The sequence below is a fragment of the Acipenser ruthenus genome, chromosome 1, assembly GCF_902713425.1.
Source record: "Acipenser ruthenus chromosome 1, fAciRut3.2 maternal haplotype, whole genome shotgun sequence".
Classification (NCBI taxonomy): Eukaryota; Metazoa; Chordata; class Actinopteri; order Acipenseriformes; family Acipenseridae; genus Acipenser; species Acipenser ruthenus.
Genome location: NC_081189.1, coordinates 26,619,311 through 26,634,665, shown reverse-complemented (window position 1 = coordinate 26,634,665; position 15,355 = coordinate 26,619,311). Strand labels below are relative to the sequence as shown.

The window sequence follows — 15,355 nt, the reverse complement described above, 5'->3', positions numbered from 1 at the left end:
ACAGTATAACTATTGAGTAGTTTCTCAATTTTTCCCTTTGTATTTGTTACTTTTGAAGTTAAATTATATGTAGTTTTAAAATATACTATTTTGCAAGTATTATGTAAGACTTGTAATTGTTTTGTTGACGTGCTGGTTTTCACTCCTGCCCTTGTACATTTTCATATACATTTTTTGTTTCACTTTGCTAGTACTTCTTATTAAATGGGTAGAAATAATTGGCGACAATACTAGATTCTGATTGGCTTCTCCCTACCCAATGGATATCTGGTAATAACACAACAGCGTGGAACTTCTTTCTCCAAAGCAGCCTCATCACAGTAAACAAAATCAATACACCAACTTTTAAGTGTCCGTCTGGGTAAACAAAACCACTCGAGTCAGTCAGTATGACAGCAATCCCTGAGATTGAAAAAGAAAATGTCAACATTTCGCGATATTGAGGTAAATGAAGCAGATTTAGACAACCTAGAAATGAATTCAACTGAGGAAAACACCAAGTGCCAGACAAAATGGGCTATGAAAGTTTTCTATGACTGGCTAACTGAAAAGAATATTGATAGTGATTTAAAAACAATATCACCAAAAACTACTGGCACCCAACTCTGAAGCAGAGAAAAGGCTGGAGCAACCTACTCACTGCAACGGAAAATAAAGAAAATTCACTTCAACCTCCTGTCAAACGAGCAACCACAAATGAAAACGTCACAGCAGTAGCTCTGTGTACTGGACAAAACCCAGACATACAAAGCCTAAACAAGTAAGTATTATAGAAGCACTGTGGCAAAGTGGTTGCATTGCGCAGTTGTACGGGTGATACAGTGCTCAAGACAATGAGACAACAAAGTACTGGTGAAATGGAGGTCTGTGTTGTAATCCAAAGTCTGATGACAAACAGTAAACAATAATGATAACAGACAATACACAGCGTTTGCATATTGCTCTGTTTAATCCACGGGTTGGCCCCAAAATAATAGTCCCAGTATTTAAACACCCACAGTTAACACAAACATGATCACAAGACCACAGTGAGTGCTATAGTGCTCGTGGTGCAAATACAGTTTAATTGTGACACAAGTGCAGTGTTGTCCGGGTTTGGTGCTGGCCTTTTGCAACAGCGCTGGATCGTGCTAACCCCTTTCTAGATGGCCGACTTCCGCCTAACCCTGGGAATGAATTGTCTGGCCATCCAGGCCAGGGCACTCTGTTCCCTTTACACAGCGCCCTCACAGGTCGGTAGAGAGATCTATCACCAAGAATCGTTCTGTCTCTGTCACAAGCACCGAAAAAGAAAATATGCAAAAAGATTTTAAATCAAATGTTTTATTGTTCAGCTAACAATTTTAGTTACTGTGTCACTACTTTTTTTCTCTCAATGGAAGGTTACACAAATAAAATGCATTTAAAAAAAAAAAAGTTTAGTCGTCTTTATTTACCAACAGCAACACTCATAGACGCATTTAATAATAGCAGTAATACACTCCAGGGTCTGTGTGTTATTATGAGATATCACCACTTCTTGGGTGGTTGAAGGCACCCAAGGCATGGTGATATCTCATGATAACACATGCCCTGTCATGTATTTAAGCAATAAAAAAAAAAATAGTTCCACAATAACTAAAAGTGTTAGCTTAACAATAAAGTATTTGATTTTAAACCGTTTTGTATAATATTTTCTTTTTTGGTGCTTCAGTAATAGTTTCTTGTTTAAGCTTTGTAGATATTGAACTGGCTGCTGCCATGTATTGTTTCAACATGTATGTGTTTATATGGGTTTTGTCCAGCAGACGGTGCTGCTGCTGTTGTTGTGATGTTTTCATTTGTGCTTGCTCGTTTGACAGGAGGAGGTTGACGTGAATTTTCTTTATCTTTTGTTGCAGTGAGTAGGTTGCTCCAGACTTTTTGCTGCTTGAGAGTTGGGTGCCAGTAGCTTTTGATCAAAGACTCTGACTTATGCCCACTTCCGATAGCATTTGAACTGCTGTGCTTCTGAAGCAGTCATTGGTGTAAATTAGCCTCTTTGCAAATGCTTGAGAGCATTGAAGCCAGACAGTTAACACCAAGTGATTCTTTGGTATACCACATGTCTTCCTTGTTAAGGCGTTTTTGTGGCACACAGCGTGGGTGAACATACAGGGATGGTGTATCGGGCGACAGTTTGGTCAAGTACTTTGTAAGAGACTTTATTGGGCAGAGTGGGTCAGTAGGGTTTTCCAACATAAAACCTGTTTTGTTTGTTTCTTTCCTGGTGGTCTGAGTGCTTTTCAGTTGACTCATTGAAAGATAGGTTGGCATAGCATATGCCATCTGGAGTTGTGTTAATAACCTTTTGTTGCCTCGACGTTCAAAGTGTAACTGGATATCCAGCCAGACTTTCCGTAGCAGCCCAGAAGCAGTATCAGGTGAAAGAGCGGTGGATTTTCATAACATTTTCATATGCTCAGGAGTTAATAATTCATATAATGATAATTCATTTTATACCCTTCGGCTCGAGAAGCATAACTCCAGTCGCAGTCAACTGTCACACGGCAGAGTCTTCATTGACGGGTACTATCGTTTAAGTAGTGGCAAGTTGCTGAATGTATGTAACACAGATACACAAAGCGTGCTGTCTTTTTAAGACTATAAAGGGGTCCCTGTGCCTTTCGAAGCAATACACTATATGTTTAGTCAATGTATTTGTAAAACAAATTTAGACAACATCAATACATTTGAAAGGGATGTAGAGCAGTTAAAACTTAAAACTTTACAGTACATTTATCAAAAGTAATTATTCTGTAATGTAAATTAACAGAAAGAATCCCAGTTCCAAGCAGCAAATGACTTATTTCTCCTAAATTTCCAAAATTATGGTCTATGAAGCATGCTTTCATTTAAATACTGTACATGCACTGTATTAAAAAACCTGTTCAATCTGAGCCCTAATAAATATTGGGGAAAATATCTTGTATCTTGCCTGTTTTGAATCAAGTACTTTTTTGAATAGTGCAGCATTATTCAACAGAATGTATTTCATAAATTTAATAATGATTTATAACTCTTGTGGAGTGACCAGTGACCTTTTCTGGTGGGGGCAGATTGGCTGGCTAGATCGTATGCAATCCTGACCGTGTCTGCAATCCACCTTGACATCCTTTGTTGTGAATAACAACGTGAACAATTGAAATTGCCTGTTTCTGCAGTAGGGCCGCCACCTCCTGAGACACTAATACAGGGTCTTGAGGGTTCATGACCGTTGTTGAGATCATGTCCTGAAAGGGATGGGAGCCGAATCGAAACTGCAGAGTGTAACCGGCCCTGACTGTGGTAATCACCCAGGTGTCCATGGTGCATGATCGTCAATAATCCAGGTGGGCCTGATAGAATGGGCCCTGGACCTGTAGCAGCAAATCCCTAGGGCTGCTGGCTTGTAGAGGCTCGTGGCTGCTGCTTGTGAGCAGGGCGCTGATATTTGCGCCAACCTCCACATTGAGCACTGTGAAAACATTTCTGCAAATTAGCTCTAGCAGGGGCTGCAGGAACCTGAATCTGCTTTTGGGGCCCAGGACGCCTGTTTTGCCAATGCTTTGCCAGCTTATGGGCTGGGGGCTTCTGCTTGGGGAGGAAGCGTGCCAACTCCTTGGAAGACTCATATGCTTGGTGAAAGCATTTTAGCATCTCATCCACTGCCGGCCCAAACGTATGCCCTGGTGTTACAGGTGCATTCAGTAACAATGCCTTGTCCTTGTCAGGTACTCGAGCCTGAGCAAGCCAGAGCTGCCTTCTTGCCACCACCAATGCATCCAATCCTGCCCGACGCCTGACCATTGTACTTCCACAACTGGAGCAGGTGGTTGTTGACCAGGCTCAGCTCGTCCCACTGGAGGGGCAAGGGCCTACGGTCTGAGGACAGCGATTGCAGCACCATGGACTGGTAAGCCACCAGTATGCTATTGTAGCTACCAAGGCGTGTGCAAAATGTGGCGGACGCATCATTTCAGTGACGTGGCATTGTTTATAAGGACATGAAACGTCTTTTTGCAGCAATGCTAGATTAGGCATCTGCACCAGAGGCAATGGAAACCTCAACAGGCGGACACTGGGCAAGGCCCATCTTCTCTGCATCGTGCAGCCTATACAAACTGTCCAGCTACCTGGAGACAGCCAGGGCAGCTGTTGGGTGGTCCCAGGATGATTGCACCTTAGGCTTAGTCCTGCTTCTACCCAGAGAGGATCGTGTCCTAGCTCCCAGTGCAAAAGGAAGTGGGGACTCTGTTGACCGCACTGCAGGGGACGAATGGGGCGAGTCATGCTGCGCCAGTGTCCTCTTAGAAAAATGAGCACAAAATGCACAAGAGCTGCGGTCTTTAACTGCCCCCTCTGCATGCGCCCTTCCCAGGCAGTGGATGCACCTGTCGTGTTTATCCTCTGCTGGAATGTTTCTCTAGCAACCAGCACAAACAAGGCTGAAAAAACAATTCAGCTGAGAATGTAAGCGCACAAGAACAGACAGTAAACTGACTGGTGTTAGAAGCTGTTGTGTACACAGAGTGCATAAAAATGGAGCACTGGTAACAGTCTTGGTGTCAAAAGGCTTATTTTCTGAAGTGAGATGATGAAGCCTAATAATAATGGTGTCCTTTTAATGGCAGCTGTAATTCCCCCAATATCGGGGGCACACATCTTGCAAACTGCTGGACAGAGCTGAAACGTGATTTTTTAAATGTATCCTATTACCATTATGCATGAATTGTGCAACAAAAATCTGACATCCCAGCACCCAATAACTGAGGACTTGGAAAGACCCCACTTCACGTTGCACAGGAAAAGACCAGGCCTCTTGCAGACTTTAAAGTTGTTTCAGGCTTGTGGTTTGTGTTGTGTTTATTTATATACAAATATACATAAAAGACGACAGACATGTTTGCCAATAAAAGTATTTATTCTGGATATAAGACCTTTTTGTAAAATAAAGGTATTTTAAATGTCTCATAAATAAATGGAGAGATTTTTTTTTTCTATATAAAATGAGTCAAATAACGATTTTACAGCAACTAAAGAAACACAAAAATAGACAGACAACCAGAAATACCCTTAAAACAATACCACTGTCTACTTGCTCTGGAATGGTACCTTGGATCCATGAATTTAAACAGTTAATGAAATTATATTCCTTGGCGCTGTACTATTACACCTTTAAAAAGCCAAACTATGAACATGTGCTTACAATATAGCTGTACATTCAACCTGGTGTATATACATTTTTATATAACCATGTAATTACTGAATTATAAACTGAAGAAAAAAGGCATTCTTAATCAGAGAATGGAATAGCTCCACACGTCAATGGAGACAGAAGTGAACTGGTAATCTGTAACAGTCTGCTCTCTGTATCGTATCACAGCCCCCTAACATGCTTACAACTTTCATATTACAATAAACCCAAATTAAATCCGTTATTTAAATCACTGGAAGTGTTGACAGAGACCTGTTTCCAAAGCAGTATAATATCTGTGCAAATTAAGAGTTTGTAGACATTCTTACATATTCAATTAATAACAAATCTTACCAGTTTTCAGACCAATTTAAGTGCAGAGGTCTGATATCTGAAAATGAAATCACAGATGTTTAAAACTGGAGGAAAAAAAAAAAAAAAAACCTGGGGATTTCCAAAGCGGATCAAATACCTGGTACCTTGGAATACACAAGTATTTAAAAACAAAACTGCAACACATTTTGCTGTAATTTGAAGATAAATGCAGAACAGGAACAATATAATTTATTACCTTCACATTCAATCAACATAATTATTATATGTAGAATATATTTTGAACATCGGTATTCTGAATAATAATGCTTTGTCCACATGCATTTTGATGTTGTCCATGTGTGCAAAAAGATAGGGCTGTGCAAGATAGACCATTTCGTAGCTTATTTAACATATTAGAAGATTTACTTCAGTAATGGACAACTTTCAATTCAGCTGGGTCTGTTGTAACCAGTGTAAGTGTTATACTGGACTACATGGTCAAAGTCAACGGGAAGTAGGAAACTTCATCTGGGTATCTGAATAACACTTTGAGACATTAAAAAAAAAAAACTATACAAATGCCAATGCACATGTAATTCAGCTATTCAGAATAGCTGTAGATTTTGACTGCAAGCATGTAAACACTGATTGTAGGTCCTAACACTGTAATGGAGCAGACTGGTTGTACAAAGGCAGTTAAATGGCTGTAAGGATCTCTTCATTTAGATTTTGAGTTATGTATCTGGGTAAACATGCCCTAAAAACAACTCCATAGAGGTGTCAATTATTAGCCTTAAACAATGGTCAACAAAAAAGAATACTGTAAATGATATTGAAACAAAAACTTAAGACAGTTCGACAAACAGAAACCAAATGGTCAATGGCAGCTAGTAAAATAATGTGTGATGCACAGTATAAAGTCTGACAGGTACTGCAATACATTCAATGGCACTTTTTGTGGTAATGCTTTGCAAGCATAATGTTTTTTTTTTCCATTGTGATAATTGAATTAGCTGCTGGTGGAAATGGAACAGAATCGAACAAGCTTGTAAGAGGCAACTGCTTTTGTCTTCATCCACGAGTGTTGAAGAAGGGTGTGTGCTGTTTAAAGTGAGAAGCTCTCCAAGGATTGAAGTTCGATGACAGTGGGTTGCAGCAGCAGCAGCAGCTGATATACTATAATGATACATTTATGTGCCTTAAAGGACTGCATGGTAAAGTATGCATTTGCTCAGAAATGGCTGCCAGCTGAGACGATCTCAAGGATGCAGCAGGATGGAACTCTGGAACAAAAACTCAACACCCAAGACCACTTTGTGTGTAGCAAAGTGCCATCTCTGTTTGTCCATGTTACAGGTCTTTAAAAGAGTTTTTCTCTCTGGGGCACCTTTATGGGAGCCAATGATCTCTTCTTAAAGAGAGGTTTCATTGGTGTGAGGCCTGGAGTTTTCCTCTTCCAGCAGTGCTATCCTCTGTTTCAACATCCTCACTTGCGTCTCGTGTCTCTCCACCATGGCCATCATCTGAGACTCCAGTTTTTTCAGTTTGTTTTGGTGTTTCTTCTTTGCTTTCTCATAGGCTGCAACCAGGTTGCTGGAAAGAGAAACGACATAGCCGTTTGTCATAAAGGAAGAAATATCAAACAGCTTTGCTGCTTTAGAGGGTGAGTCCCTTTGATCAAACATAATACAGGCTTACTTGACACACAGTGTTCTCTGCTATGCTTGTGTATTATTGTATTATCAGACATTTATTGCACAAAACTGCAAAAGTGTGCCCAGCGTTATCGGTCCTCCTTTATTTATGGTTTCTCAAACAGAATGAGCTGGCTTTCTATTTAGTAAGACCTTACTGGTGAAGCATGAATATAAAATATAAGGGTTATGTTATACAGCAGTGCACAATTTAAAGGGATTCAACAACTGAATGAAAACAGATGCTCTTTAACAGTGAAGTGTTAGCTGCACATGTTAAACACCAGGGGGCTCCCCAAGACTTTGAATACATGTCACAGTGTGAGACAATAAAAAAATATATACCACACGTTGTTTTCCATTGTAAATGTAGATGGTTAATGTAAGCAACAGGTGTAATTACTACCCAGGAGCCAGGTTGGGGGTCATAAGATACTATTACAAGTAATACCATTCTCTTCTCTTTTAGAACAGCTTGGATTATACCCAACCTACAGCTATGCATGTAGGACAGTCACGTCTGTGTTTACACATTGTTACAGCTTGATTGAGCTCAGGCTCCGGAAGGTAACCTGTTATCAGCAGTACTTTGAGTACAAGATAAATTTAGCCAATGCCTTACCAGTACATTGCGGCATTATGCTAACTGTTTCAATAAACCCTAAAACAAACTAAACTCTCTTATGTTATGTGTTAACACACAATGTGAAATTGAGGTGTAAAAAAAAAAAAGAAATGGGACAGTTTAATGTGAGGTTACACCAACACCAAGTTGAACTGAAAAGCAGGGTCCAAATTAGATTCCTAAAACTGCTGATGTGTCAATGTCCCTGCTTCTTTAACAATACCAGACATTTGAATGCAGTCTAGGATATCAGTGGGTTTTGCTAAAGGACCTTTGTAACGTGTTCTGGTTTCAGTTTCAGGACAGAGGCGCCAATTCTTGAAAGCAGTCGGTCTCTCCTGAGAACAGACATTTTGACACTCCTCTTAACCCAGTCACCACTTCTGATTTGCATTAACATTAAAGACCTTGTGTACGGCAGTGCAGCTCTTACCTGTTGGCCCTTTTCAGGTCATTGACAAACTCTGCAGACTGCTGGTGCCGCACCTCGCTGCTTTTTGTGAGTCTTTCCAAAGCGGCGACCAACTCCTGGGCTCGACTCTTAAGTTTCTTCTCTCTACAAAATCACAGACAGGATCTCTTTATAGCAATATCTTCATCAAAAAAAGAAGTAAAGCCTGATTGCGTGAGTGTCTACAGCAGGGGTGTCAAACTCCAGTCCTCAAGGGCCGCAGGGGCTTCTGGTTTTCATTCCAACTTAATTATTTGTTCAATTGTACGTATTTAATATTCTTCAAGGTCTTTTACAGTTGATGGTTTTAAAAATGCACTTGATTCAAGGTACACTACCTATGAAACACTTTGAGGCCTGAAGAGAAGTGTTAAATGTGTCCAGTTAATCAAATAATTAGACCAATTAAGTAACTGAAACAAAAGCTAGAAGACACTGCGGACCTCCAGAACTGAGTTTGACACTTCTGGTCTACACAGTAAAATGCATGGCCATCCCACAACTCAATCAACAGCAGCCCTTTTCACTGCCCACCATCGCCTCAGCTTATAAAATAACTAGTTATTCATAAAACAACATCATTTATTTAATTAGGTTCAGACCACTAACTTACATTTTTATAAAACAAACATGGAAAGGTTATTGAAATGTTAATATACAGAATACAATCCCAAGGAAAATGAGGAATTTGCAGTAGAGTTGGAACATAACAACATTTTACAAAACGACAGGAGGCCATTCAGCCCGTCTAAGCCGGTCCAGTTCCTAGTAGCTGATTGATTTAAAAACTTTGTCGAAATTGGTCTTAAAGGATCCAAATAATTCTGACTCAACAACATGACTAGACAGCCCATTCAAAACCCTCACTATTCTCTCTGTGAAGACGTAGCGCCTTCCCTCTGTCCTATATCTCTCCAATTCATTTCCAGTTGTGTCTTCTGGTCCTGGTTTCTGTACTGCATTTAAAGTATTGGTTAGAGTTAACTATGTTAGCTCCTTTTAAGATTTTAAAGCCTTCAGTCATGTTCCCCTAATTCTTCTTTGTTGGCTAAATTAGGTTTTTTCTTCTTCACAGCTCATTCCTTTAAACCCTGAGATTAGTCTGGTTTCTCTTCATTGGAATCTCTCCAGGGGCAGTACTAAGTTCAGTCTCACCAGTTCATTATACAACCTCATCATAACATCCTTGGATTTGTACTCTACACTTTTGGCTATATCCCCAAGCATTATTTGTCTTTATGATTGGGCAGCAGTGTGGAGTAGTGGTTAGGGCTCTGGACTCTTGACCGGAGGGTCATGGGTTCAATCCCCGGTGGGGACACTGCTGCTGTACCCTTGAGCAAGGTACTTTACCTAGATTGCTCCAGTAAAAACCCAACTGTATAAATGGGTAATTGTATGTAAAAATAATGTGATATCTTGTAAGTCGCCCTGGATAAGGGCGTCTGCTAAGAAAGAAATTATTATTATTATTATTATTATGATTGTGTCCCTGCGCTGCCTGGCTGCTGACAGCGATAAGTCTATTACAACACCTTATTACTTGTTAGTAACCAACCAGCTGCTTCCCCTAATGACCGCTTTGAAACCTAGGAAGTAAAGTAAATTTAGCAAATTCAGTTTTACATTTTCTATTTGTTTAGTCCACTTTCCCTGGAGACAACCCAGTAGTACACAATTAGGGGACAAGTATGTCCCCCCTCTATCAGTTACAAAGGCAACAGGCAAGCCAACATTGAAAATGTACTCTGAAGTTCAAAGTTGTTTAATGTGCTGCTTACCGCCTGAGTGCATTTGTAAGCTCTGCCGCCAGATCACTGTCATTAAGGGTTCTTAGATGGGAAAGAGCTACAGCAGGTGTCCCCCCATCTCCGGAATCCTGTGAAAAAACAACAGTGATGACACAAACTCATCTCTCCACTGCGAGCTTAACTGCTAGAGTATTCCACACACAACACATATGCTTAACTATGGCAAAGGTAAACTAAGCATTAACTTTAACTCTGCTGCAGGTATAAGGAACACTTTGCCCATGAAGCAGCTGTTGAAACATATGCAAGACTTATATTGCAAATAAAATAGATGTTCTAATGCTGTTGACACTTCTGAATTTTGGAACTGTGTAGCTCTGCATGGCAGAACCTTGCCATGCATATTACACTTCCTACATTGTAAAAGGGACATCCCATTGATTTGCAAAAGACATTCACTTTACAACAGTGTCTAGTAATACATTAGTATGGATTTTAAATTCCAGTAATGCTAGCACAGCCTGATATGTCTCACATATGAAGCCAGTGTAACTGGAGTTAATTCGCAGCCCAGTGGAAACATTCTCCAGATTACATAATAAAGCACCAAGAACCCTGGAGTATGTTGCTGTTTATGAAATTATTCCTTGTGGGTATTTCAAGCTCCTGAAACAGTAAACACTGTAGTATGGTAATGTCACAATCCATTATAGTATGGTACTGTCACAATCCATTATAGTATGGTACTGTCACAATCCATTTTCGGCAGCAGTTTAATGAGGAATGATGGTACACAGACTACAATCTAGTTTTATGATTTACATTATGTGTGAAGAATAACTAACAATCCAGGCCTTACAAAATAACAAATCATTGTGTCTCGCTACACGACATTGAAACCCATTAAAACCTGCATCCCGATGGTACTATACTGATAGACAGTAGGGGGGTAACAATGTGGTTCTGTACAGAATAAACTCTGGATTACCTACTGGCTTAATGCCCTGTAACATTTTCCAACAGACCCAAGGGTTGCATATTTGAACAGCGGATAAGAAACTAAATTTCAGGATCAACCTTTGCCAAGACATAGCTATCGAGGGAGTCCTTTCTGCAGCGCACACATCTTTTCACTAAGCCAATGATTAATAAGATCAGCTAAGTGAAATGCAGCTGTATCAACCTCTCTGCCACAAGGAAGCAATAACGAGCTGCAGATATTATACCTCAAAATGGTAACAGAAAACAATTTAAAAAGTATTCTCCATTTTAAACAATTATTCATGAGCAAAGGTCAAATAAAATGATTCCCAACTGCAGCACTTTTCTATCAGAAATCCAATAAAAAACTGTGTTAAGACCATCAGTTAAAATGAACAAAATGACAACAAAAATGGATTGTTTATCCATCATCCCTGGAACTGAAGTTAAAACACACTGCTCTACGATTTTCTTTGCTGTTGACCTCTCCAGCATCAAGAGACAGTGAACTTCATGGTCAGAGGTTACTTGGTTGTTAAAACCTGACCTAAAAAGCAATGAAATGGTACATGTATTTCCAGCAGGAGTAATACTGTTCTGACTGTTTAGATTTGATATGTGACACTTGCCAACTATGAATGCTATAATCTGTTCATTTTCTGTTTGCAAGAGTACTGGTACTCTTATTGCAAACTTTCTGGTGTAGAGCTGGAAACTCCTTGAGCTTGTGTACAGTTAAAACAATTAATTTTTTTTTTTTTTACATTTGATAAATCTTTTATACTGTTAACTACCAGATTTATTTATTTATTTATTTTGCTCACAGTCCAGTGATTTATGACCAAGTCAGACAAAACCGATTGACTGACTATAAAAGGGGGATGGGGGAGGCCATTGCGTTTCACACAGATGAAACCTGAAACAATATTGCATTACTGCAGCCTTACAGACCCGCGTCTCACTACCCAGAAAACCGAATGTGCAGAACGGGTCGATTTACAGAAACCAAATCAAAAGGATAAAAATAAGCAGAGCAAGAAACACCTTTACAGGAACATCCAGGGGAATCAGATCTCCTTCCACGCTGTATGCAAATATCCTTTTATGTACACTCAGTGTTATATTCGATATGTATCCGATTACACATTTGGAAAGTACAGTTTTCTCATGGCTAAGGTCATAAATGAGATTTCATCTGGACCTCGATCTGACAGCTGGTCATGTCAAGGCTGCGTGGTAATTGTACCTGGATACGATGTCAGATGGTGTTCTGCCTGTACGGCAAAGACAATACCAGCAAGACAATCCAGTCATCTGTCTAAAAGGGGGCCGCGACAGGTTTGAGTGCAACAGGGATATCAAAGCTTCTTTAGCTGGATCTCAATCCAGTCGAATACAATGTATATTATCATCTTTACCCACTCTTGCGCATACCTTGCCCTGCTTGTCTTTGCCACCCCCACTGCTGCTGGTGGAGCTGACGGACCTCATTCGCTGCTCCTTGTGCTCCTCCACCTCGGACTTGAGGTGCTCGATGTGCACCAGGTAGGCTTGCTCCTGCGCCTCTCTTGTGCTCAGCTTCAGCTCCAGAGCCTTCTTCTCCTTCTCCAGCAGGTAGAGCTGGGCCTTCAGCTCAGCCATCTCCTCCTGGAAACAGCAAACAAGGAGGGGGATCAAACTGTGAATTCACACGTTATCAGAAACGTATTTAAGACAGTGGTTGTTAATGCTTAAGTAATGTTCACAGTACATAGTTCAGGTTTCAGCTACTTGCCTTTTTTTACTTGGTGCAACCAAAAACAATGCTAACTGTAAACAAATATTGACCTCCTGCCTGTACTATTATGTGTTAGACTCTGATAAGATTCTCAGACCATATCTAACCAGTAAAAACTGGCCATTGATTATCCTGTTTAATAAAGTTGGTTCAGAAGTTCCAGGGTTTTGTAAAGCTGATCTTGTTCACGCTACTCCAGTGTCTATAGCATACTGCCAAGTCTGTGAAATGTTTGATCCTGGTGTACTCTTGTACACAAATAATTTAATTTTAAATTAATAAGGGGGGGAAAAAAAGTCAACCAGTGAAATGAAGTTCAATGTTAATTGTATTTTAAACATATACATATAATGAGTGGAGGGGGGCATTAACAAGAGTGACATTAAGCATGTTTCAACTTCATAAGAAGCTGATGCACCATATCTAAAGGGTCTGATGACACCACCTCCCCTTCACTGTAGTCAATCCTTCTGCTGATCTTGGCAACGCTATCCTTGACTTAGCAGTGTACCTTCATTGCCATGAGCTCTTGCATGAGGACAGCGTTTTCCAGGTCGAGTCTCTGGCTGTCGCCCCGAGGCTTGACGTCGTAGCTCAGGGGGTCGATCTGAATGCTCTCCAGCTCCAGCATGGTCAGCTTCACTGCCGCCCGGTCATTCTTCAGCTGCTGGATGTAGTCCTTTAGCCTCTGCTCATCGTCCTTTGTGAAATCTGTATCACAGCTACTTGCTGTGGAGCTTGTAGTGCTGGAGGGTAAAACATTTTAGAAGAGTGTTAGATTGGACTTTAAGCAAGTGAAGAGGATTAAAAGAGGACATGTAATTGTGTAGTCAAGGCGCAGGAGTAAGGGCGGGTCATTTGTGCTCCCTCTTCTCTTGCCAACACACCAGTACACACTGGGACCCCCACCAGAAAGTTCAAGAGGTTTAATCTGAAAAATGTGAAATGTTGATTCATTCATCAAACTAACAATAAACAAAGAAGCCAAATCCATGATGTACAGAAAATGCCTAAAAGATTCTATTTAGTTGAACTGGTTAATTCCAATATTTCATTCAACTTCATTAAACTGGCCAGATTCTATCAGTGTCTAAATCATAGATATATGTTTATAGTGGCATAAAAGAAACAGCACCATTAATTTCTCCAGGTACAATTAGAGATGTCTCTTGTTTCAGACAAAACTATGATAATACAATTATTTTCGGTATTATCAATGTCTACATTCCAAAAGGCATGATCTTAGCCAGCCATTGCATATAAGGGTCTGTTACGGATCGCTCCATGGTGACGATAGGTCAGGACTTCCAGCACGCATAGCAATTGTTATAGTTCTCCTCTCTCACTCTCCCGTTCTCCACTCACCGAACACCCAAACCCCGAGTGAGTGAAACACTGCATCTTTTACGCAGCTGTACCGAGACTCGATTGCTAATCAATCATTCAATTGGAATCTCAGTACATCTGCACGTGAACTAATTGTGCTCCCCGTGCTTCCATACTAATACCCACTTTAATCTGCACGTGGAGTGATTGTGCAATCCCAGTGCCTAAATACAAATATACATTTTAACAACACTCGTGCTACATAGCCCCACATTATATCCCATGCACCAACACATATACATCATTAACACGCCACATACAACATAAAGCAAACATACACACAGGGACAGGGGCCCCCCGCCACAGGGACCCTTTAATTTAAAGTCCATGGAGGGCTAAGTCATCCATTATGAGGCTGTCTGGATCACTGGGTGTTCTCAGGTTATCAGCTGGGGACTAGAGGGTTTCATGTAAAGCATGCAAGGTCACTAAATCAACTCTCACTTTCAACAGATAACAGATGCAAGAACGGAAACGAAGCAATGGATCATAGGCACAAAGGTTTTTTTTTTATTAATTTCACCTATTAATACAATATCTTCTTTAGAAATATGTGAAATAATGAAGTATTGCTGTGTGTGCAGTTATTCTGTGTTCTATTTTTTTTTAATTACACATTTATGTAAAATACATTTATTTGCTGGTATTTATTTACATAAACAAAAATCAAGCTCATGATTTTCAGAAGCTGGAGTGGAGCTCAGTGCTCTATGAGTAAATTATTTACACTCAATTGACATGAGCTTTCTACCTGAAAAAGAACTCACAACTCTGATATGAATACCGTGCACTTCAAGACGTATGTAGTCATAGCAGGAGGGTTGTCTTTCTCAGCGAGGGGACGGACGGACAGACGGGGGGAGAGGAAGGGGGGTGGCACTCTCCAAAATGTCATACCCTCTTTTAAGAGGGGACGTTGCCAGTTGACAGATAATCGGAAAACTTTCTAAATCGAATGAGCTTCTTGCATATGTTGCTTTGTATTTACTTTATTTTAAAACAATTACACTTTTCTATCAATTAAAACAAATGAAAGACATTGAAGTAAACGATCAGCAAAGCTGCCACAGCAGCTACTATAGCAAAAACAATCAAAGTCAAAGTGTGTGGGGGGAGGGGGGTTAAGAAATCTCAAAACACCAGCAATTAAGAGGAAAAAGTGAAAAGCAAAACACTTCTAA

The 15,355-nt window shown here is 40.2% G+C and overlaps 1 protein-coding gene across 4 annotated transcripts in view; it reads right to left on the bottom strand.

Annotated features, from left to right (window-relative positions):
• Window positions 1-4,902: 4,902 nt before the first annotated feature.
• Window positions 4,903-15,355, bottom strand: part of LOC117409395 (colorectal mutant cancer protein-like) — a 142,072-nt gene continuing 131,619 nt past the window's right edge. For all 4 annotated transcript variants that reach the window (XM_059022740.1, XM_059022737.1, XM_059022745.1 and 1 more), the window contains 5 exons: window positions 13,300-13,534; window positions 12,446-12,658; window positions 10,061-10,158; window positions 8,262-8,384; window positions 4,903-7,102 (listed from right to left, as the gene is read on the bottom strand). In XM_059022740.1, the coding sequence (XP_058878723.1) occupies window positions 6,922-7,102; window positions 8,262-8,384; window positions 10,061-10,158; window positions 12,446-12,658; window positions 13,300-13,534 (850 nt within the window). In that variant the 3' untranslated portion in view covers window positions 4,903-6,921. The remainder of the gene's footprint in view (window positions 7,103-8,261; window positions 8,385-10,060; window positions 10,159-12,445; window positions 12,659-13,299; window positions 13,535-15,355) is intronic.